This window comes from Anomaloglossus baeobatrachus, chromosome 3, assembly GCF_048569485.1.
Source record: "Anomaloglossus baeobatrachus isolate aAnoBae1 chromosome 3, aAnoBae1.hap1, whole genome shotgun sequence".
NCBI classification, from domain to species: Eukaryota; Metazoa; Chordata; class Amphibia; order Anura; family Aromobatidae; genus Anomaloglossus; species Anomaloglossus baeobatrachus.
The window spans coordinates 78,373,119-78,398,646 of NC_134355.1; the positions used below are offsets into that span (position 1 = coordinate 78,373,119).

The following is a 25,528-nucleotide window of genomic DNA, read 5'->3' on the forward strand; positions in this document are numbered from 1 at the left end:
AAATGGATGGATTGGATAGATAATAGATAGCTGGATAATAGAATAGACGGATTGGATAGATAGAACAGATTAAATAGAGAGTTAGATAACAGATATAGATAGATGACATTCCACACATGCAGATATATTTCCGTCCTGTATCTGCCCCTTGTGCCCTCCTGCTGATAACGCTGCGTCCATGTAGAGCAGGCTGCGCCTTATCTTGCAGGAGCAGATCCGCCTTCCCTCCCCCTCCTCACAGATTGGATTATTGCAGCAGTGGCAGAGGATTATCTGCCCCGGAGTCCGCGCATTGTGCTGTGAATGGCTGCGCCTGCTGCCGGCTCCATCCGTCAGTGCTGGTCCCATAGGGAAGGTGTGCTCCCTCCTCCTCCTCCTCCCGAGCTGTCACTGTCCTCTGCTCCAACATGGGGGAGATCCCTAATCTGGTGAAAATCTCCGTCGCCCTTAAGATCCAGCCTAATGACGGCCCGGTGTATTTTAAGGTGGACGGGCAGAGATTCGGCCAGAACAGGACGATCAAATTGTTAACAGGAGCCAAATACAAGATCGAGGTCGCCCTGAAGCCCGGAGCGGTGAGAGCCAAGTAAGTGCTGCAGCTGTGCCATCCCCGTCCGTGCTGAGCTCAGGGCTGCAGTTCCTTCCTCCTGAGCTGTCATCATCCGTACACAAACAGCACATTCCTGACATTCAGCCGCCAGAGCAGGATTACACGGGCAGCCCGAATATTCACTGTGGATTGATAACACTCTATTCCACGTCTTGTCAGTCGCCTTCTACTGTGATGTGTATACCACGAATATTGCACATCGATCGATTGCCCAAAAGGCCGTGTTCACACCTTGTTGTTGCTCCGTTTTTACAAAACGGCGAGATCAGGGGATCAGAAATGATATAATTATGCTGAGAAAAATCCATCCTTGTATATTAGGCCTTTTCTTAAGAAATAAGAGCCATGTAGAGGTCATGAAGAGGGGAGATTTAGGGTGATCCATTACTGCATGATAATGGCACCATTATGGTCACAATATAATATAGGTGAACCCTTGAGCTAGGCCATAGCGGCTTGTTGGATCCCCCCTGGCACCCACCATCTTCTAGGCCATATGGCCCTTCACCTGCACCGCTGTGGGGGGGCTCTGCTCAGGGTTTTGGGGGGTTATTTAACACGGGCAACGTAATTTGCACAGATGTTTGGGGATTTGCAGATAATCATGGCCGGGGGTATAGCAAGAACGGACACAACCGGGTCATCCAGCCGAGTCTGCATGATCTAACAGCCATCCATGTCAGCACTATTAATAATTACTAAATATTCACATTTCCCATAGACGCAAGATGTTAATTTCTGCAGAAATTATTGGGATATTTATATATTATTTTATTAGGATCATGTAAACATAAAATGACAGCTCTGCTGCAACCAAATTGATAATCATTTCCTTAGGGCATTACTGGAGGAACTTAGGCTATGTGTGCACGTTGCGTTTTTTCCCGCGTTTCCGCAGCGTTTTTAGCGGCAGCGTTTTTGCGCAAAAACGCATGCGTTTTTGTTTTCCAGCAAGGTCTATGGGAAAAGATGAAATCCTGTCTGCACTTTGCTTTTTTTTCTGCAGCGTTTAATTTGCATATTTTGGGTCAAAAACCATGCTGAAAAAGAAGCAGCATGTCAGTTGTTTTTGCCATTTCTGCAGCGTTTCCTTAACATTGGAGTCAATGAGAAATGGCAGAATGCAACCAAAAGCACATTTCCTGCGTTTTTCCTGCTTTTTACCTGCTTTTCCACTGCGTTTTTGGCTCTAAAAACACATGCTTTTCTGGCACAAAATTAAAGGGTTCTAATGTTCCTTTACACACACACAATAACCGAAAATTTAAATGTTATAAAATAATAAAATTTCACCAATTTTTCGGTTAATATGTGAATAGCCGCTATAATTTCATTATAATTGTTGATTTTACATATAGTTATATTAAAAGTGAATATAATCTTTTTTTTTCTCTTTTTTCATTCTTTTCAACTATTCCAACTTTATTTCTCAGTGTCTTGATATACAAAACGCATCTGCAGAATCGCAGGTGAAAAAGCAGGTAAAAAGCGCTGAAAACGCACTAAAAACGCGGTAAATACGCATGCGTTTTTCACGCTAAAAAATTGTCAAAAGCCATTTGGTCAAAAACCAAGGGCAGGAAAACGTGCAGAATAAACTGCAGGCACTACGACGCAACGTGCGCACATAGCCTTAAGTCCTTTCTAGGGAAAAATGGGCTATTCTGTGTTTCTTTTCTTTTTTTTGAGGGGTAGACTACTGTAATTGTAGATCTGTCAAGGGTTTACTTCAAACTGATGTTTATACTTTAGCTCTATTTTGTAGCAAATATTGTACATTATTTTTAAATACATTTTTCTAAGACTAAGTCCACTGGAACATATGAAAAAGTGTCCACTTTTCATTAAAAATATTTTTTGACATGTATAATATTTGCATTACTGATGTATAAAATGCCAAATACAGTTTCCTATATTTAAAGGGGATGTCCACTACTTGGCTAAACCATGCCCATTATAAAATAAAAACGTGTTGCACCCATAGGTGATTGTATGACGCTGTTATGTTACATGACCCCTGCAACCAATCAGTGGGCAATAATGGGCTGCAGAAGCTCACACTTCACTCTGATGAAAAAGTTTTGTCTAAGGGAAGAGTGAGCGTCTGTAGCCCATTATTGGCCACTGATTCTTATGTTACATGACCCCTGCAGCCAATGTCATCTTCTGGTGTAAACATGCAGCTCATCAATGTTTCATCCACTCTGATGAAATAGTAAAGGTTAGAGTTGAGCGCGGTTCGTGGTTCGTGGTTCTCCAGTTCGCGGCTCGAGTGATTTTGGGGCATGTTCTAGATCGAACTAGAACTCGAGCTTTTTGCAAAAGCTCGGTAGTTCTAGAAACGTTCGAGAACGGTTCTAGCAGCCAAAAAACAGCTAAATCATAGCTTGGTTTCTGCTGTAATAGTGTAAGTCACTCTGTGAATCAAACTATTATCACATTTCAGTGTATAGTGTGCGTGAACAGCGCCTTCAGATCACTGCTGTTTCTATAATGGCGATCGCCATTTTTTTTTTTTTTTTTTCTTGTCTTCCTTCCCTAAGTGCGCGCGTCTTGTGGGGCGGGCCAGCATGTCAGCCAATCCCAGACACACACACAGCTAAGTGGACTTTGAGCCAGAGAAGCAACGGCATGTGTGATAGGATCTGCATGTCACATGTCCCTGCATTATAAAACCGGACATTTTCTTCACGGACGCCATTATCTGCCTTCTGCGTCTTTGGTGTCAGACATCACTGTCGCAGCTCCGTCTTCCTGAGTCCTATAGCCGATACAGCTGTATGCGCTGCATACACAGCGTTAGACAGCTTAGGGAGAGCACTTTATAGCAGTCCTTTTAAGGGCTCAAAGCGGCAGGGTCAGAGAGCCATAGGTGACAGGTCCTGCAAACAGCAACAGCGTCTGTGTAGCCCAGGTCAGGGATTTCCTACCTGCATTTCACCATTAGGAGGGAATAGAAAGGCAGGCTTCCATTCCTCTACCCAGAGCACCACAATCCTGCCACTGTACCCTCTTGTCCTCTGCACACTCCAACTGATAACTAAGCCATTATACTAGCAAACACTCAGTGTACCTAGTGGCATCCTATACGTGGCTATTGGACTTTGCTATAGTCCCACTAGTGCAAAGACATTTGCAGAGCGCGTCTGCCTGCGTTGCACACTACAACTCATTCTAAACAAGCCATTATACTAGCAAACACTCAGTGTACCTAGTGGCATCCTATACGTGGCTATTGGACTTTGCTATAGTCCCACTAGTGCAAAGACATTTGCAGAGCGCGTCTGCCTGCATTGCACACTACAACTCATTCTAACCAAGCCATTATACTAGCAAACACTCAGTGTACCTAGTGGCATCCTATACGTGGCTATTGGACTTTGCTATAGTCCCACTAGTGCAAAGACATTTGCAGAGCGCGTCTGCCTGCATTGCACACTCCAACTCATTAAAACCAAGCCATTATACTAGCAAACACTCAGTGTACCTAGTGGCATCCTATACGTGGCTATTGGACTTTGCTATAGTCCCACTAGTGCAAAGACATTTGCATAGCGCGTCTGCCGGCATTGCACACTCAAACTCATTTTAACTAAGCCATTATACTAGCAAACACTCAGTGTACCTAGTGGCATCCTATACGTGGCTATTGGACTTTGCTATAGTCCCACTAGTGCAAAGACATTAGCAGAGCACATCTGCCTGCATTGCACACTACAACTCATTCTAACCAAGCCATTAGACTAGCAAACACTCAGTGTACCTAGTGGCATCCTATACGTGGCTATTGGACTTTGCTATAGTCCCACTAGTGCAAAGACATTTGCATAGCGCGTCTGCCTGCATTGCACACTCAAACTCATTTTAACTAAGCCATTATACTAGCAAACACTCAGTGTACCTAGTGGCATCCTATACGTGGCTATTGGACTTTGCTATAGTCCCACTAGTGCAAAGACATTAGCAGAGCACATCTGCCTGCATTGCACACTACAACTCATTCTAACCAAGCCATTATACTAGCAAACACTCAGTGTACCTAGTGGCATCCTATACGTGGCTATTGGACTTTGCTATAGTCCCACTAGTGCAAAGACATTTGCAGAGCGCGTCTGCCTGCATTGCACACTCCAACTCATTAAAACCAAGCCATTATACTAGCAAACACTCAGTGTACCTAGTGGCATCCTATACGTGGCTATTGGACTTTGCTATAGTCCCACTAGTGCAAAGACATTTGCATAGCGCGTCTGCCGGCATTGCACACTCAAACTCATTTTAACTAAGCCATTATACTAGCAAACACTCAGTGTACCTAGTGGCATCCTATACGTGGCTATTGGACTTTGCTATAGTCCCACTAGTGCAAAGACATTAGCAGAGCACATCTGCCTGCATTGCACACTACAACTCATTCTAACCAAGCCATTAGACTAGCAAACACTCAGTGTACCTAGTGGCATCCTATACGTGGCTATTGGACTTTGCTATAGTCCCACTAGTGCAAAGACATTTGCATAGCGCGTCTGCCTGCATTGCACACTCAAACTCATTTTAACTAAGCCATTATACTAGCAAACACTCAGTGTACCTAGTGGCATCCTATACGTGGCTATTGGACTTTGCTATAGTCCCACTAGTGCAAAGACATTAGCAGAGCACATCTGCCTGCATTGCACACTACAACTCATTCTAACCAAGCCATTATACTAGCAAACACTCAGTGTACCTAGTGGCATCCTATACGTGGCTATTGGACTTTGCTATAGTCCCACTAGTGCAAAGACATTTGCAGAGCGCGTCTGCCTGCATTGCACACTCCAACTCATTAAAACCAAGCCATTATACTAGCAAACACTCAGTGTACCTAGTGGCATCCTATACGTGGCTATTGGACTTTGCTATAGTCCCACTAGTGCAAAGACATTTGCATAGCGCGTCTGCCTGCATTGCACACTCAAACTCATTTTAACTAAGCCATTATACTAGCAAACACTCAGTGTACCTAGTTGTATCCTAAACGTGGCTATTGTACTTTTGTCTATTCACAGTATTGGAACGATATTTGCAGCACGTCTGCCTGCATTGCACACTCTAACTTTTTTAAACTCAGCCATTTATAGTAGCAAACACTCAGTGTACCTAGTTGTATCCTAAACGTGGCTATTGTACTTTTGTCAATTCACAGTATTGGAACGTTATTTGCAGCACGTCTGCCTGCATTGCACACTCAAACTTTTTTAAACTCAGCCATTTATAGTAGCAAACACTCAGTGTACCTAGTTGTATCCTAAACGTGGCTATTGTACTTTTGTCTATTCACAGTATTGGAACGTTATTTGCAGCACGTCTGCCTGCATTGCACACTCAAACTTTTTTAAACTCAGCCATTTATAGTAGCAAACACTCAGTGTACCTAGTTGTATCCTAAACGTGGCTATTGTACTTTTGTCTATTCACAGTATTGGAACGTTATTTGCAGCACGTCTGCCTGCATTGCACACTCTAACTTTTTTAAACTCAGCCATTATACTAGCAAACACTCACTGTACCTAGTTGTATCCTAAACGTGGCTATTGTACTTTTGTCAATTCACAGTATTGGAACGTTATTTGCAGCACGTCTGCCTGCATTGCACACTCAAACTTTTTTAAACTCAGCCATTATACTAGCAAACACTCACTGTACCTAGTTGTATCCTAAACGTGGCTATTGTACTTTTGTCAATTCACAGTATTGGAACGATATTTGCAGCACGTCTGCCTGCATTGCACACTCTAACTTTTTTAAACTCAGCCATTTATAGTAGCAAACACTCAGTGTACCTAGTTGTATCCTAAACGTGGCTATTGTACTTTTGTCTATTCACAGTATTGGAACGATATTTGCAGCACGTCTGCCTGCATTGCACACTCTAACTTTTTTAAACTCAGCCATTTATAGTAGCAAACACTCAGTGTACCTAGTTGTATCCTAAACGTGGCTATTGTACTTTTGTCAATTCACAGTATTGGAACGTTATTTGCAGCACGTCTGCCTGCATTGCACACTCAAACTTTTTTAAACTCAGCCATTTATAGTAGCAAACACTCAGTGTACCTAGTTGTATCCTAAACGTGGCTATTGTACTTTTGTCTATTCACAGTATTGGAACGTTATTTGCAGCACGTCTGCCTGCATTGCACACTCTAACTTTTTTAAACTCAGCCATTATACTAGCAAACACTCAGTGTACCTAGTTGTATCCTAAACGTGGCTATTGTACTTTTGTCAATTCACAGTATTGGAACGTTATTTGCAGCACGTCTGCCTGCATTGCACACTCAAACTTTTTTAAACTCAGCCATTTATAGTAGCAAACACTCAGTGTACCTAGTTGTATCCTAAACGTGGCTATTGTACTTTTGTCTATTCACAGTATTGGAACGTTATTTGCAGCACGTCTGCCTGCATTGCACACTCTAACTTTTTTAAACTCAGCCATTATACTAGCAAACACTCACTGTACCTAGTTGTATCCTAAACGTGGCTATTGTACTTTTGTCAATTCACAGTATTGGAACGTTATTTGCAGCACGTCTGCCTGCATTGCACACTCAAACTTTTTTAAACTCAGCCATTTATAGTAGCAAACACTCAGTGTACCTAGTTGTATCCTAAACGTGGCTATTGTACTTTTGTCAATTCACAGTATTGGAACGTTATTTGCAGCACGTCTGCCTGCATTGCACACTCAAACTTTTTTAAACTCAGCCATTTATAGTAGCAAACACTCAGTGTACCTAGTTGTATCCTAAACGTGGCTATTGTACTTTTGTCTATTCACAGTATTGGAACGTTATTTGCAGCACGTCTGCCTGCATTGCACACTCTAACTTTTTTAAACTCAGCCATTATACTAGCAAACACTCACTGTACCTAGTTGTATCCTAAACGTGGCTATTGTACTTTTGTCAATTCACAGTATTGGAACGTTATTTGCAGCACGTCTGCCTGCATTGCACACTCAAACTTTTTTAAACTCAGCCATTTATAGTAGCAAACACTCAGTGTACCTAGTTGTATCCTAAACGTGGCTATTGTACTTTTGTCTATTCACAGTATTGGAACGTTATTTGCAGCACGTCTGCCTGCATTGCACACTCTAACTTTTTTAAACTCAGCCATTATACTAGCAAACACTCACTGTACCTAGTTGTATCCTAAACGTGGCTATTGTACTTTTGTCAATTCACAGTATTGGAACGTTATTTGCAGCACGTCTGCCTGCATTGCACACTCAAACTTTTTTAAACTCAGCCATTATACTAGCAAACACTCACTGTACCTAGTTGTATCCTAAACGTGGCTATTGTACTTTTGTCAATTCACAGTATTGGAACGTTATTTGCAGCACGTCTGCCTGCATTGCACACTCAAACTTTTTTAAACTCAGCCATTTATAGTAGCAAACACTCAGTGTACCTAGTTGTATCCTAAACGTGGCTATTGTACTTTTGTCAATTCACAGTATTGGAACGTTATTTGCAGCACGTCTGCCTGCATTGCACACTCAAACTTTTTTAAACTCAGCCATTTATAGTAGCAAACACTCAGTGTACCTAGTTGTATCCTAAACGTGGCTATTGTACTTTTGTCTATTCACAGTATTGGAACGTTATTTGCAGCACGTCTGCCTGCATTGCACACTCAAACTTTTTTAAACTCAGCCATTTATAGTAGCAAACACTCAGTGTACCTAGTTGTATCCTAAACGTGGCTATTGTACTTTTGTCTATTCACAGTATTGGAACGTTATTTGCAGCACGTCTGCCTGCATTGCACACTCTAACTTTTTTAAACTCAGCCATTTATAGTAGCAAACACTCAGTGTACCTAGTTGTATCCTAAACGTGGCTATTGTACTTTTGTCAATTCACAGTATTGGAACGTTATTTGCAGCACGTCTGCCTGCATTGCACACTCAAACTTTTTTAAACTCAGCCATTTATAGTAGCAAACACTCAGTGTACCTAGTTGTATCCTAAACGTGGCTATTGTACTTTTGTCTATTCACAGTATTGGAACGTTATTTGCAGCACGTCTGCCTGCATTGCACACTCTAACTTTTTTAAACTCAGCCATTATACTAGCAAACACTCACTGTACCTAGTTGTATCCTAAACGTGGCTATTGTACTTTTGTCAATTCACAGTATTGGAACGTTATTTGCAGCACGTCTGCCTGCATTGCACACTCAAACTTTTTTAAACTCAGCCATTTATAGTAGCAAACACTCAGTGTACCTAGTTGTATCCTAAACGTGGCTATTGTACTTTTGTCAATTCACAGTATTGGAACGTTATTTGCAGCACGTCTGCCTGCATTGCACACTCAAACTTTTTTAAACTCAGCCATTTATAGTAGCAAACACTCAGTGTACCTAGTTGTATCCTAAACGTGGCTATTGTACTTTTGTCTATTCACACTACTGCAAATCTATGTGCAGCACCTCTGCATGACAACCTCGTGCTCTGTTTTTAATAAGCTATAATGATAGCACAAAATACTGCCATTTTGTGGCATCATAGAACTGGCTGTTGTATTCCATTAGTGCCCCACTGGTGACAAGCTATTTCTAGCACCTCTACATCACACCCTCATGCACATTTAGCTACGCTAATGTTATAGCAAACTCATGGAATTCATTGCTGCATTTCATAATTCGGAGGGATAGAAAGTCAGGCTTCCTTTAGCTTTTCCTTCTGTTCATAGACAGCATCTCCAAGACAAATTTCCCCTCCACGTCTAAGTGTGGAGAGGCAGCTAGTGCGCATGCGTGTGCCGATGTACCCCAGCTGCAGCATAATTACAGTGTTTCGCCTAGTGAGTATGCTCAGCCTGACTGTGCCATTCCTGACGCTAAGTCTTCATTTCGGGATACAGCGCATGCTCCCACACTAAGTGTGAAAAGCCTCTTTGCACAGGTGCTTGCATTCTGTGCCGGGTCTAAGTCCTGTTTTGTGCCTAGACACCATGCTAAAGCTGATAGTCTTTTTTCAGAGACTGTATTTCATGCTACTGAGCATGCTCAGGCACTTCCTGCATCAGAGACTAGGTCCGGTAATGAACTCTTTGGCCCTGGCCCTGATGTGGGGGTCCCATATAGACCACAGGGCATCAGGTGTCCTCCCAAATGGCTTGCAGAGGCCCACACCTATGACTTGTCACCGCATTATTGATGGTCAGACGATGACTGGTGAGGTGTTTGGGTCATGGCAGCCATGAGGTCATCATTGAAGTTGCGTTTCCAAATAGGACGCTAGTTATGCCACTCATGACGTGTCACTCTGCTTTTGTCTCCAGGAGGTGCATTGTGGTTCACCCTGGTTTGGGGCGGACCCAGGTTATAAAAGGGGCTGGAGCCAACAAGGAGGTGCGCAGTCTTCTATTATGCTCCGAAAGAGCACACCTCCATGTGTTGAACCCATTGCGGCTTTAGGCCAGAGGTAGGCAGGGATAGGGTGGTGGATGCAGGCCACCACCACAGTTGGTAACGCAGAACGGTTAAGACCAGCTCCTGTCCTAACAGTCCTGCTTGTGCAGCCCAGTGGCATTAACAGGCCTGCTGCTGCTGATGCGCCTGCTGTCCACAGGTGTGGCCCCTACGCACACGGTCAGCGTACTCAATGGCCCCTGTGTTGTTAACAGGGAGTTCCTGGGCTGGGTGGGCATGTGGACCCTGTGACGCTAACAGGGCTCACAGTCTCCAGATCCGAATGGCGTCTAACTCGGTTCAGGCTACTATTAGTTTCATAGCCACACAGCTCTGTATCCTCCACCAAACCTTCAAGTTGCCAACCTCTCCTTTTCCAACTGGGAGCACGGTGGACACTGACTGCTGAAGGTGATATATACCTTTCTCTTTCTTTTCTTATTAATTTTTGTTATATAGCGGTCACAGATTATATACCACTTTATCCAAATCTGCCAGTCCCACTGTAACAGATGTTGTTTCTTCAGCAAATGTTACAGTTGTTTAACCACCAAATCCACGGACCCAAATTTTTTTCCCCTTTCCAACACACCTGTTCCCCTTTCCAACAGCATCTGTCCTTTTTCAACTCATTTTGGGATATGACCAAAAGTGCAACTGTGCAGGGACACCGTACTCAACGCCATCTCAGCACAGCAGCCATCCCTCGGTCCCTCCGATGTGGACAAGTAAAAGACCATTTCCTCCTATCCATGACAAAGTGTTGAGATTCACTCTGTGCAGCACTGGTGTTTAGTGGAAAAGTAGATCTAAGATTGCGTACCACATTCTGCAGATACTCCTGTATACGTGCGTCTATTTCTATGGCAGGAATTAGTTCGCCAAATTTTGTCTTGTACCGGGGATCTAACAGTGTGGCAACCCAGTATTCAGGATTACTTCAAATTCATACAATCCGAGGGTCATGTAGGTAGTGCAGCAAGAAGGCGCTCATGTGTCTTGTGCATCCAGGAGGACCAAGTCCTTGGTGTGTTGGTGGCAGAGAGGTGAGAATCGTGCATCCTTCCTCTGCCCTCTACCCACAACCTCGCACAACCGAAATGTGAGCAAGCTCTCACTCATCTGCTGAGTCTTCCATGCCCATCGCCAGTTCGTCCTCCATTTCTTCATGGGCTCCTGCACTTTCATCAACACTTTTTGCTGATACTATGCGCCCTTGTTAATCCCTCTCCCTCACCATGACTGCCGCATAGGTGCCGCTGACCATCTGGACCTCGTAGATCTTGTTATCCCTTCCGCATATGACTCCTCCTGTACTTCCTCCCCTTCCTCTTGTCCCAACACCTGACTCCGAATAATAATTACAGTGTGCTCCATCATGTAGATGACCAGAATTGTCACGCTGAGAATGACATTGCCAGTGCTAAACATCTTCGTCGACATTTCAAAACTGTGTAGCAGGGTGCATAGGTCCTTGATCTGACACCACTCCAGCAGCGTGATCGGCACCACCTCTGGATCAACTTATCCCAGGCTATATGTCTTACCGTATTTCAGCAGGGCTCTGCGCTGCTGCCACACACGCTGCAACATGTGCAGATTCCAATTCCTGCGTGTCGGAACATCGCATTTACGGCGTTTAACTGCCAGACCCTAAGACTTCCGGAGTGATGAAAGTTGTTGAGCTGCTGTGTGCGCACGATGGAAGTGAGCACATAGCGAGCGTGCCCGCTGCACAAGGACATGTAGGCCGTGATGGTGTTTTAAAAATTGCTGGAGAATTCGGATCAACACGTGAGCCATAAAAGGCACGTGTGTCACATTGCCCTGAGGATGGCCCGCAGCCAGGTTTGCATCATTGCCGCACACGGCTGTTAAGTCACCAACGGAGTCCGCTCCGTCAATTTGTACTCCGGTCGCCAGGTGACAACGTGTTCCTTTCATGAATAGTGCTGATGATGGGAGAGTAGTCGATGCCAGCGGCGCAGGTGGACGCAGGTTATGCTCACCCACTGGGCTGCATTACCTTGACAGATGCAGAATCTCTGGCTGAATGTAGCTGGTGGGTATCTCACAGATGAAATACCATCATTCAGCTACAACCAATGGGAAGACACCACACCCTTTTTTATGCCCATCCTGTCTGCAGACCACTGCCAGACATAGCTATGAACCTCTGGTTAATTTTACCCCCAGTTCAGTTTTATGATTTTGTGTGCTTGTTACCTGACTACTTTTCCTGCTTGCTGTTTATGTACCTTGTTGGCCGATACGCATTTCACCTCTGCTTGTTTTCTGATTAAGTCCTGGCCGTCCCATTCTGTTCCTGTTCCTCAATTAATGTTTTGACCCTGCCTGACTACTATTCTCTGTAATAGCGGTGTGACTCACATTTCCCATACATTTCAAAGTAAAACTTTGACCGCCTGATGGCATTGAGCTCTGCTGCCAGCATAGTAAGGAGGTGTGTGGTAGTCCTTGTGCGCAGTTGCAAGGAAGGGTGGCCTGACCACACAGGGTTTGCGCAAAGGTAGAGGACCCACACGAGGTTGAAGAGGCAGAAGCAGTGTATTAACTTCTACATACAGAACAAGGATTGAAACAACTCGTGGGGACGGCAAGACTTGTACAGCAGACCCTTCTCCATCTCTCACCATAGTTTGCCAGTGCCCAGTCAGTGACATGTACTGACCCTGTCTATGCTTACTGGTCCAAGTATCTGTGTTGAAATGCACCCTGTCGCACACAGATTTTCTCAAGGAAGTGGTGATGTTGTGTGCGACATGCCGGTGTAGCGCGGGCATGCTTTTCTTGGAGAAGCAGTGGTGATTGGGCATCTGGTACTGGGGCACAGCGACAGACATAAGGTCTGTAAAATCCTGTGTGTCCACTACGCGTAAAGGCAGCATTTCGGTAGCCAACAGCTTACAGAGGGATAGAGTCAACCACTTAGCTTTGTCATGGGTCGCAGTAAGTGGCCTTTTATTTGACCACATCTGAGGGACAGAGATCTGGCTGCTGTCTGTAGACGGTGTTGAGTAGGGTGTCCCTGGAAAAATGCAGGTTTGTGAGAAAAGTGCAGGCGGAGACATGATGTTGGCTTCATCTTGCCTTCAGATCTGTTCATCTTGTATCATTTTTAAAAAACACAGCAAGCAAGGGTTACTCCAAGCGGAGTCTCCCTTTTTTTCCAAAAATTGTGCCCCACACAGACACCTTATCAGTGGCAGCACTTGTGCCCTAGTTGCAAACAGGATGTTTTGATTTGCATCAAGCACATTCCAAATCCACAAGCATTTACTCTCCCCAGGATGACACAGGGGTAGTAAATTCCTTCTGGATCCATGACTTGTTCATTTTGATGAACGTCAGTCTGTCCACATTGTCACTGGACAGACGCGTGCGCTTATCTGTCAGCACACACCCAGCAGCACTGAAGACACGTTCAGAGACAACGCTGGCAGCTGGACACGACAAAATCTTCGAGGCGTAACTGGAGAGCTCTTGACATTTTTCTAGATTTGAAGCACAAAAGGAGCAAGGCTCCATTTGCAAAGTCATTGCATCGATGTTCATTTGGAGATACTCCTGTATCATCCTCTCCATCCGTTGACTATGTGTCAGACTTGTTGTCTCTGGTGGCCTTGCAAAGGAGGGTCTAAAAAAATTATGAAAAGATTCCATAAAATTGCTGTTACCAGCACCAGATACGGTCCTACTGGTACGGGTAGACTGTTGAAGATGACGAGGCCGTCCCATGTTTGTCAAGTTACAACTGGGAGAATCACTCCCTTCACCTGCACGGTTGTTTGGTGGAAAAGCCGAGCTAAGATCGAGTAACAGCTTCTGCTGATACTCCTGCATACGTGCGTCCCTTTCTATGGGTGGAATTATGTCACAAAATTTGGACTTGTCCCGGGGATCTAATAGTGTGGCAAGCCAGTAGTCATCATCACTTCTAATTTTGACAATACGAGGGTCATGTTGGAGGTAGTGCAACAAGAAGGCACTCATGTGTCTTGCGCAGCCATGCGCACCAAGTCCACGCTGTGTTTGTGGCATAGAGGTGCTAACCGTTCTTTCTTCCTCTGTCATCTCCCCCCAACCTCTTTCAACTGAAATTTGACCAAGGTCCCCCTCATCTGCTGAGTCTTCCATGTCCATGGACAGTTCGTCCTCCATATCTTCATGTCCTCCTGCACCTTCCTCAACATGTCGCCTGCTACCATGCGCCCTTGTTGATCCCTGTCCCCCATGGTCCCATGCCTGCCGCGTTGGTGATGATGAACGTCTGGACCTTGGTGATGTTGTTGTGTCTTGCGCATATGAATCCTCCTGTAGTTCCTCCCCTTCCTGTTGTCCCACCCCCTGACTACGAATAGTGTTTAGCGTGTGCTCCAGCATGTAAATGACTGTAATCGTCATGCTGATAATGGCATTGTCAGCGCTAAACATATTCGTCGCCATGTCGAAACTGTGCAGAAGGGTGCATAGGTCCTTGATCTGAGATCACTCCATCAGGGTGATCTGCCCCACTTCTGCATCTCGTTGGCCCAGGCTATACATCATGACGTATTGCACCAGGGCTCGCCGGTGCTGCCACAGTCGCTGTAACATGTGGAGAGTTGAATTCCAGCGTGTCGCCACATCGCATTTCAGGCGATGAACCGGCAGGCCGAAAGACTTCTGGAGCGATGCAAGTCGCTCCGGTGCGGCGGTTGAACGGCGGAAGTGAGCACTGCAGACAGTTTCCGTGCCCTGGTCAGAAGGCCATCTAGGCCGGGATAGTGTGTTAAAAATTGCTGGACAACAAGGTTAAACACGTGAGCCATACAAGGCACGTGTGTCACCTTGCCCAGGCGAAGGGCCGCACCCAGGTTTGCAGCATTGTCGCACACGGCCTTACCAGGCTGCAGGTTGAGTGGAGACAACCATTTATCAAAATCAGTCTCCAGAGCTGCCCACAACTCAGTCGCTGTGTGACTCCTATTTCAAAGACATGTCAAGCTAAAGACCGCCTGATGCCGTTGCGCTCTGCTACCAGCATAGTAATGAGGGGTGCGTGATTCCTTCTGCGCAGTGAGAACGCTGGTGGCCTGACCAGGCAGGCTTGGGGCGGAGGTGGAGGACCCAGATGAGGTGGAGGATGCAGAAGCAGTGGCGGAACTTGGACAGACAGAGGATTGACACACAAGTCGTGGGGACGGCAAGACTTGTGCAGCAGACCCTTCACCATCTATCACCATAGTTACCCAGTGGCCAGTCAGCGACATGTAACGTCCCTGTCCATGCTTACTGGTCCAAGTATCGGTGGTGAAATGCACCCGTTCACACACAGAGTTTCTCAAGGAAGCGGTGATGTTGTGTGCGACATGCTGGTGTAGCGCGGGCACACCTTTCTTAGAGAAGTAGTGGCGACTAGGCATCTGGTACTGGGGCACAGCGACAGACATAAGGTCTCTAAAATCCTGTGTGTCCACTAGGCGGAAAGGCAGCATTTCTGTAGTCAACAGCTTACAGAGGGATAGAGTCAACCTCTTCGCTTTGTCATGGGTCGCAGGAAGTGGCCTTTTATTTGACCACATCTGAGGGACAGAGATCTGGCTGCTGTGTGTAGACGGTGTTGAGTCGGGTGTCCCTGGAAAAATGCAGCTTTGTGAGGAAAGTGCAGGCGGAGACATGATGTTGCCTTCATCCAAAGTTGGTGCTATCGATGTCTGAGAGAGCTGTACACACTCACTTGTTTCCCCTTCCAAACCAACTGACGACCTACCAAGCAAACTGCCTGTTGCGGTTACAGTGGTGGAAGTTGTGGGTGGAAAAACAGGTGTGACAGCTGTCCCCACAGTCCTAGAAGATGACGAGCGCGCGGATGCACTGGAAGGGGCAGGCGGTGGATGGTTCGCTCCGCTAGGCCGCATTGCAGCACGGTGAGCTTCCCATCGGGCCATATGATATTTATTCATGTGACGATTCATGGAAGAAGTTGTCAAACTGCTGAGGTTTTGACCTCTACTAAGAGAACCATGACAAATTTTACAGATCACATAATTTGGGCGATCTTTTTCTATGTCAAAAAAGGACCTGGCTAGGCAAGGCTTAGAGGCCATGCGACCTGTTGATCCACCCCGAATAATGCTCAGAGGCAGAGTGGTGGCTGAGGATGCAGTTGTAGACGTGCTACCAGTGCTCCGACTGTGTCCAGGAAGGCGCCAGGTTACTTCGACGTCGGTTGCATCCTCCTCCACCGCCTCTGTTGACCTCCTCGAGTGTCTGACTGTGGGTTGACAGTAGGTGTGATCTAGAACTTAATCATCAATTGTTGTGTTTGCACTCCCCTACCCCTCAGACCGAGTTTCTTCTTGCCCTGACCGAATATTTAAGTTGTCATCCCAATCGGGTATCTGCGTCTCATCTTCATCAGTATGTTCCTCATTGCCTATAACCACAGTTGTTGGAAAGGCAGCATTTTGGTAGCCAACAGTTTGCATATGATGAAAGTCAACCTCCAAGCCATTTCATGCCCTTCTAAAAGCATGTAAAACACAGCGAGGGGACTCCAACCACAGTCTCCCTCGTTGCCACTAACTGGGCCACACACACCCCACTTGACTGGCATCGGTTGAGCCCCCTTTTGAAAAAGAAAAAGATGCTTTGCATGAAGCACTCTCAAAAATACGCGTGCCTTTCCCGTCCCCTGGCTGACCCAGGGGAAGAAAAGTCCTCTGAGAGCCATGACTTGTTCATCTTGGTTCTTTTAGAGACACAGCGAGGGGACTCCAACCACAGTCTCCCTCGTTGCCACTAACTGGGCCACACACACCCCACTTGACTGGCATCGGTTGAGCCCCCTTTTGAAAAAGAAAAAGATGCTTTGCATGAAGCACTCTCAAAAATACGCGTGCCTTTCCCGTCCCCTGGCTGACCCAGGGGAAGAAAAGTCCTCTGAGAGCCATGACTTGTTCATCTTGGTTCTTTTAGAGACACAGCGAGGGGACTCCAACCACAGTCTCCCTCGTTGCCACTAACTGGGCCACACACACCCCACTTGACTGGCATCGGTTGAGCCCCCTTTTGAAAAAGAAAAAGATGCTTTGCATGAAGCACTCTCAAAAATACGCGTGCCTTTCCCGTCCCCTGGCTGACCCAGGGGAAGAAAAGTCCTCTGAGAGCCATGACTTGTTCATCTTGGTTCTTTTAGAGACACAGCGAGGGGACTCCAACCACAGTCTCCCTCGTTGCCACTAACTGGGCCACACACACCCCACTTGACTGGCATCGGTTGAGCCCCCTTTTGAAAAAGAAAAAGATGCTTTGCATGAAGCACTCTCAAAAATACGCGTGCCTTTCCCGTCCCCTGGCTGACCCAGGGGAAGAAAAGTGGTTCTTTTAGAGACACAGCGAGGGGACTCCAACCACAGTCTCCCTCGTTGCCACTAACTGGGCCACACACACCCCACTTGACTGGCATCGGTTGAGCCCCCTTTTGAAAAAGAAAAAGATGCTTTGCATGAAGCACTCTCAAAAATACGCGTGCCTTTCCCGTCCCCTGGCTGACCCAGGGGAAGAAAAGTCCTCTGAGAGCCATGACTTGTTCATCTTGGTTCTTTTAGAGACACAGCGAGGGGACTCCAACCACAGTCTCCCTCGTTGCCACTAACTGGGCCACACACACCCCACTTGACTGGCATCGGTTGAGCCCCCCTTTTGACAAAGAAAAAGATGCTTTGCATGAAGCACTCTCAAAAATACGCGTGCCTTTCCCGTCCCCTGGCTGACCCAGGGGAAGAAAAGTCCTCTGAGAGCCATGACTTGTTCATCTTGGTTCTTTTAGAGACACAGCGAGGGGACTCCAACCACAGTCTCCCTCGTTGCCACTAACTGGGCCACACACACCCCACTTGACTGGCATCGGTTGAGCCCCCTTTTGAAAAAGAAAAAGATGCTTTGCATGAAGCACTCTCAAAAATACGCGTGCCTTTCCCGTCCCCTGGCTGACCCAGGGGAAGAAAAGTCCTCTGAGAGCCATGACTTGTTCATCTTGGTTCTTTTAGAGACACAGCGAGGGGACTCCAACCACAGTCTCCCTCGTTGCCACTAACTGGGCCACACACACCCCACTTGACTGGCATCGGTTGAGCCCCCCTTTTGACAAAGAAAAAGATGCTTTGCATGAAGCACTCTCAAAAATACGCGTGCCTTTCCCGTCCCCTGGCTGACCCAGGGGAAGAAAAGTCCTCTGAGAGCCATGACTTGTTCATCTTGGTTCTTTTAGAGACACAGCGAGGGGACTCCAACCACAGTCTCCCTCGTTGCCACTAACTGGGCCACACACACCCCACTTGACTGGCATCGGTTGAGCCCCCTTTTGAAAAAGAAAAAGATGCTTTGCATGAAGCACTCTCAAAAATACGCGTGCCTTTCCCGTCCCCTGGCTGACCCAGGGGAAGAAAAGTCCTCTGAGAGCCATGACTTGTTCATCTTGGTTCTTTTAGAGACACAGCGAGGGGACTCCAACCACAGTCTCCCTCGTTGCCACTAACTGGGCCACACACACCCCACTTGACTGGCATCGGTTGAGCCCCCTTTTGAAAAAGAAAAAGATGCTTTGCATGAAGCACTCTCAAAAATACGCGTGCCTTTCCCGTCCCCTGGCTGACCCAGGGGAAGAAAAGTCCTCTGAGAGCCATGACTTGTTCATCTTGGTTCTTTTAGAGACACAGCGAGGGGACTCCAACCACAGTCTCCCTCGTTGCCACTAACTGGGCCACACACACCCCACTTGACTGGCATCGGTTGAGCCCCCTTTTGAAAAAGAAAAAGATGCTTTGCATGAAGCACTCTCAAAAATACGCGTGCCTTTCCCGTCCCCTGGCTGACCCAGGGGAAGAAAAGTCCTCTGAGAGCCATGACTTGTTCATCTTGGTTCTTTTAGAGACACAGCGAGGGGACTCCAACCACAGTCTCCCTCGTTGCCACTAACTGGGCCACACACACCCCACTTGACTGGCATCGGTTGAGCCCCCCTTTTGACAAAGAAAAAGATGCTTTGCATGAAGCACTCTCAAAAATACGCGTGCCTTTCCCGTCCCCTGGCTGACCCAGGGGAAGAAAAGTCCTCTGAGAGCCATGACTTGTTCATCTTGGTTCTTTTAGAGACACAGCGAGGGGACTCCAACCACAGTCTCCCTCGTTGCCACTAACTGGGCCACACACACCCCACTTGACTGGCATCGGTTGAGCCCCCTTTTGAAAAAGAAAAAGATGCTTTGCATGAAGCACTCTCAAAAATACGCGTGCCTTTCCCGTCCCCTGGCTGACCCAGGGGAAGAAAAGTCCTCTGAGAGCCATGACTTGTTCATCTTGGTTCTTTTAGAGACACAGCGAGGGGACTCCAACCACAGTCTCCCTCGTTGCCACTAACTGGGCCACACACACCCCACTTGACTGGCATCGGTTGAGCACCCTTTTGAAAAAGAAAAAGATGCTTTGCATGAAGCACTCTCAAAAATACGCGTGCCTTTCCCGTCCCCTGGCTGACCCAGGGGAAGAAAAGTCCTCTGAGAGCCATGACTTGTTCATCTTGGTTCTTTTAGAGACACAGCGAGGGGACTCCAACCACAGTCTCCCTCGTTGCCACTAACTGGGCCACACACACCCCACTTGACTGGCATCGGTTGAGCCCCCTTTTGAAAAAGAAAAAGATGCTTTGCATGAAGCACTCTCAAAAATACGCGTGCCTTTCCCGTCCCCTGGCTGACCCAGGGGAAGAAAAGTCCTCTGAGAGCCATGACTTGTTCATCTTGGTTCTTTTAGAGACACAGCGAGGGGACTCCAACCACAGTCTCCCTCGTTGCCACTAACTGGGCCACACACACCCCACTTGACTGGCATCGGTTGAGCCCCCCTTTTGACAAAGAAAAAGATGCTTTGCATGAAGCACTCTCAAAAATACGCGTGCCTTTCCCGTCCCCTGGCTGACCCAGGGGAAGAAAAGTCCTCTGAGAGCCATGACTTGTTCATCTTGGTTCTTTTAGAGACACAGCGAGGGGACTCCAACCACAGTCTCCCTCGTTGCCACTAACTGGGCCACACACACCCCACTTGACTGGCATCGGTTGAGCCCCCTTTTGAAAAAGAAAAAGATGCTTTGCATGAAGCACTCTCAAAAATACGCGTGCCTTTCGCCTCCCCTGGCTGACCCAGGGGAAGAAAAGTCCTCTGAGAGCCAGGTCCACATTGTCAGTGGACAGACACGTGTGCTTATCTGCCAGCAGACCCCCAGCAGCACTGAAGACAGGTTCCGAGAGAACGCTGGCTGCAGGACACGACAAGATCCTCAAGGCGTACGTGGCGAGCTCAGGCAATTTATCCAGATTGGAAGCCTAAAATGAGCAGGGCTCAAGTTGCACAATAATGGAATCGATGTTTCTTTGCATATACTCATATATCTGTGTGTCTCCCTCTTTTTCCTTGTCCAGCTGTTTTGTTTTCACATGAGTATATGTCCTTGTCACTTTCCCATGTGTTTGTGTTATGTTGTGAGTTGTTTGTCACCTTTTGGACACCTTTCAGGGTGTTTTCTAGGTGTTTTACTGTGTTTGTGATTGCCTGCCATTGTTTCCTATGGGCTCGAGTTCGGTTCGTCGAACGTTCGACGAGCCGAACTCGAGCCAGACCCCCCGTTCGGCGAACCGCCTCGAGCCGAACCGGGACCGGTTCGCTCATCTCTAGTAAAGGTGACTACTGACTGGTGGCTGCTTAATGGTCGGAGCTGGTGTACCACCCCGGTATTGGTCGGGTTGCTCAGATCCACATTTGTGGTGGCTCGAGGGGCCCGGACCCGGCTTGGCAGACACTTGGGTCGGTGAAAGGGGGGTATTTACAGGGGATAAGTTCGTGACGCCACCTGTGGGTTGCGGTAATAGGAGTATCGGGGCAGATGGAGTGAAGCAGCCTGATGTTAATCCATCTACATGTAGGGATGGCCCTGGGCTCAGGTATGTTGGTGATTACTTGGGAGCGCAGGGTGCAGGGGACCAGGGTACTCACTGTAGATAGTCGTGGTACAGAATGAGGATTATAAAGTAGACACATACACTGCAGATAAACCAAGTTCTCTGTATGTCACAGTTGCTACGGGTGAGCCTCATCCAGGTGTCGGCTCCCACTGGTTTCACTTGATGGTCCCGGAGTCGACCTCCGTGCACAATTTTAGTGTCCGTCTGTGGCCCCTCGGCTTGAAGCGGTTAGGACCCCACTACCCTTGTAACGTGTAGCTGTGCTCTTGGGAGCTGGCACTTGGGACTTCAGTGGGCTGCTTGTGGCTGGAAAACCCTGTCTCCCGCGTTGTGCTGATGCCCCAAATCTCTGAGCTCTGTGGAAAGATCCCTGAAGGTCTCCTTTCTCTGCTGGTTAATTGCCAGGACGTTGAATCGGCTCCTGACATAGGGTCTTGTACCCTGTCGTGCTCGGTACCTGTCAGTTTCTTTTGGGTTATCCGGTGCAGACAGTTCTCCTAGACTATGTCCGTCGCACCCTTTCCAATGTCACTGCCACCGGTCCCCGACTCCTCTGGTCCCGAACCACTGTCTGCGACCCAATCATGGTCTAGCTCCCCGGGAGCTCACTCTCCCCAGCCCCTCTCCCCTCGAGGGCTCTTACTCGACTCCTGTCCTGCACTGAACTGACTCACCTCCCTCCCACCAGTCTGACTGACCCCTAGGTGGGTGACCCTATTCCAGCTAGACCAACCCACTGGTGTGTCTGACAGGTCATGATGATGTGAGGTGTTGACTGGGATTTGTGGTGCTGTTAGTAGTGACACCGGTTTTCTTAGGAACCTGGAACCATGGGGGATAGGCTCTGCACCCCGGGTAAGGATGCAGAACCCTGTGGCACCCTGATTTACTCAGGGGCGCCACACTGGCATGTGACAAAAGGAACAGCAGCACCAAAATTGGAACGGCGCTGTGGGAGGAGATGAACACGCACTGATTTAATTTTAATCTGGGTCCTGAATTGATTAAATTGGGAGTTTAGTGGACAACAGTTTAAAGACTTTACTGCATTCTGTATATAATTTTAAAGGGGGTTTCCATGCCATTTTTTTTTAACTGGCCAATGGGAGGATATTACGTGATTAACGGTGGCCCCGCAATGTCCTGCCCGCTCCACCTGGCAGGGATGCCAGAACACTCCCCCTCATGGCCACTCAGCAGTAGCTCCTGTATCCCTGGTACATGCAACCGGCTCCCGGGGCCTGAGCAAGTCACACAGGTCTCCTGGGAGTGCACTTATTTTTAAAAGGAAAAGTGCACACTAACCCAGAAGTGCCTCTCACCCTATGGCACTAAGTATTTAAGGCACCCTCCCCCTACGGGAGGTGCCTGGGCAACATAGTCTATCCTTTTAGACATGTTGCTAGTTGTCAGGTCTCGATCCTGTTTGCTGTACCTTTTAAGCTGTGGTTTCTAATATAAATCTGTGTCCTAGAACCTGCTGCACCAATCTGTACCAGCAATGCCCGCTGTACTAGTCGTATCTGCCATACCTGCTTTACATGCTGCCCCCGCTGTGCCTACTGTACTAGCTGTACTTTCTGCACCATCTGTGCCTGCTGTAGTAGCTGTACCTGCTGCACTTGCTGCACCATCTATACCAGCCAAACCTGCTGTACTAGTCGTAGCTGCCATACCCGCTGTATTTGCTGCACCCTCTGTGCCTACTCTATTAGCTGTACTTGCTGCACCATTTGAGCCTGTTGTAGTAGCTGTACCTGCTGCACCCGCTGTACCATCTGTGCCTGCTGTACCTGCTGCACCCATTAGTACCTGCTGTCCCAGGCATACCAGCCTTCTGGTCTGCATCTGACCACTTCAGAGACTGTTCATGTCATACACTGACCCCTGAGGCCAGCTGTTGCAGTATAAGGACCCCTTGGAGTAGTACCTGGTGACTACTGGCAGTTAAGTTAACGCTCCCCATCAGAGGCTCTGATGAACACCCAGTAGTCGATTAGTTACGCCCCTCCAGGTTGAGCCTGTGCTGCGGCCTTGTGGGTCCACTCCCGCTCACACCCGCGAACATAACCGAGCACATGGTTGTAATGTAAAGATAAAATTGTTACCACTCCTAAGCCCGGCCTCTACTGATGCTCTGGGAGAGGAAGTGACGAGGTCTCATACGTACAGTCACTTGTGGTAACGTCAGGTGACTGGTGGGACCTCATCACTTCCAGTGGGATGAAGTTCAGTCCTTCAGTCAAATGACCCTGCAGCCAATCACTGGCCTCATAGGTGGGATGTCATCCTTTCCTGTCCTGGTAGGGAGCATTTTTTTCTCTTTACTTACAACCACCTCCCCTTTGCCAATTCTGGTCCTAATAGGAGGTTCAGAGAAAAAACATTTTTCTTTTATTTTTCCTCTGTCGGAAACCCCATTAGTAATAAATCAGTATGTAGTAAGTTATTGACCTCCCTGTACCTCTAGCTATAGGAATGGAGAAGACATATTCAGGGGTATAGGGTTAATCTAGAAGTTAATTGTGTTGTGAAGGTGCCCAGATGCAGTGCAGAAAGTGCAGCACCTGGGAGAAAATGAACTTTATTTCTCCCAGGAGCTGCCAACTTTCTCATGCTGGTGTTACCGCTCACAGCACTGAAAGTAGCGGCTATGAGCTCGCCCGGCACATTGACTGACAACCAACACAGCAGTGTATCAGTGCAGATCCGGGTGTCAGTCAGAGCTCTGGGGTGTGGTTACAGGCGCTGTGCACTGTGTGGTGGGTGGTGACTGTAGCTGGGCTAGAATGATTGTATGACTGACAGCCAGCAACTCCTGGGAGAAATGTAATTTCTTTCCTCCCCGGTGCTGGACTTTCCATACAGAGCCCTGACACCTTCATTACACTATTACCATACAGAATAACCCTCTATCTGTTGCATTATTAGACATGACAGGTTCCCTTTAAATGTGGGGGGTGTCACTTTAAGGGCTCATCTGTTTGTTTTATTTTACGTATTTGTTCTGGCCATGTTTTTCGCACATAGAAAATTTACCTTTTTTAATCCATATATTCACGTCTCCTTTTTTTAAATTTTTTTTTGGACATGTCAATTTTTGATCTGAGTCAGAGATCAAAATCACCCATGCTAGCCATGGACGTCACAAACAGTACACAGATGACATCCACATGTAATAAGTCTGTTCTTAAAGGTGTGGTTCAAAACTAATATTTCTTTTAATCCTAAACCTCTATCTAATGTAATAATCAAATCTCTTTTCCTAGTACACTTTAACTGACAAGTCCCTATTATTCCCTAACTATGTTGTTGTTTTGTTACCTACTTCCGGTTTGATGACGCTTCGTTTGAGAACCCACAGTGCATGCTGGGATATTGAAATGAGACGTTATTAGAGGGTAAAGGCTGCGGTCACAGCTACAGTTCATGTCCCTGTGGCGCCCTGGACAAGCCAGGTCGTCACAGGTACTGCAACAACACACCCCACACCCCGGTTAGGCACATCAGTCACACACAAATCCTTGTTGCCTCCCTCCAAGGGCTGATGTCCACACCAGGTGGGGTGGAGCCAGGCGGTTGGCCCCACCCATTGAGGAGTTCACAGTCCTGGAGGCGGGAAAGGAAGTCAGAGTAGTGCAGTTAGGGACAGTAAAGTGGAAGGAGTGAAGTGGTAGTGGAGCAGACTGACCGTGTCCGGGTATGTGGCCCGGGCACCTGAGAGCAAGGTTGGCAGACGGTGGTGGCCGTCTGCAGGAGAGGCCGATCGACGTGGAACCGTAGGACCGGGGTCGGGCGGTGGCCCGCCGGTACCGAACCGGGGAGCGAAGAGAAGCCAGCACCATTAGGCAGGGCCTACGGACCCCGACCGGGCTTGGAGTCACCGTTAAACCGGTCAAATCCGTTAGCGACGGGAACCTCCGGGGTTTTCCAGCAGCAAAGACCTGATTGAAGGCAACCGTCCAAACCGTGAAGGGAAATACAGTCACCGCCAAGGCTACAATTCCCAGGGCCAGAGCCTGCGGGCAAAAGGAGCTCCTCCGGCGCCTATCCAAGCTGGGGAGCGGGTTACCGGTGGGAAGCCATCGGGGCCGAAAACACACTACAGGTGCAGGGAAAGGCAGTCACCACCAACCTACCGGGAGTGACCACCGCAGCCGGCTGCGGGACCCGTCCATCCAGCCGTTTGTTTTACCAGAGACTCCGTATATGTCATTGGCTGAGTAAGTACCACCGTGCCGTCTGGCACCGCGCTGCCTCCGCGACCCTGCACCTCACCAAACCCTGCCATCCACTTTCCAGTCACGTCACCGGGCCACGGGAGCACCAAACCCCCCTACCCACGGAGGAGAGAGAAACTTCTCGGCTGCTCCCTGTCATCGCTCCTGGGATCCCCGTCCAGAGCAGCGCTGGTGTCCCAAC

At 47.7% G+C, this 25,528-nt stretch overlaps 1 protein-coding gene across 1 annotated transcript in view; it reads left to right on the plus strand.

Annotated features, from left to right (window-relative positions):
* Nucleotides 1-230: 230 nt before the first annotated feature.
* CNRIP1 (cannabinoid receptor interacting protein 1) overlaps nt 231-25,528 on the plus strand; it is a 65,333-nt gene continuing 40,035 nt past the window's right edge. The window contains exon 1 of the mRNA XM_075339272.1: nt 231-586. Coding sequence (XP_075195387.1) covers nt 408-586 — 179 coding nt within the window. The 5' untranslated portion in view covers nt 231-407. The remainder of the gene's footprint in view (nt 587-25,528) is intronic.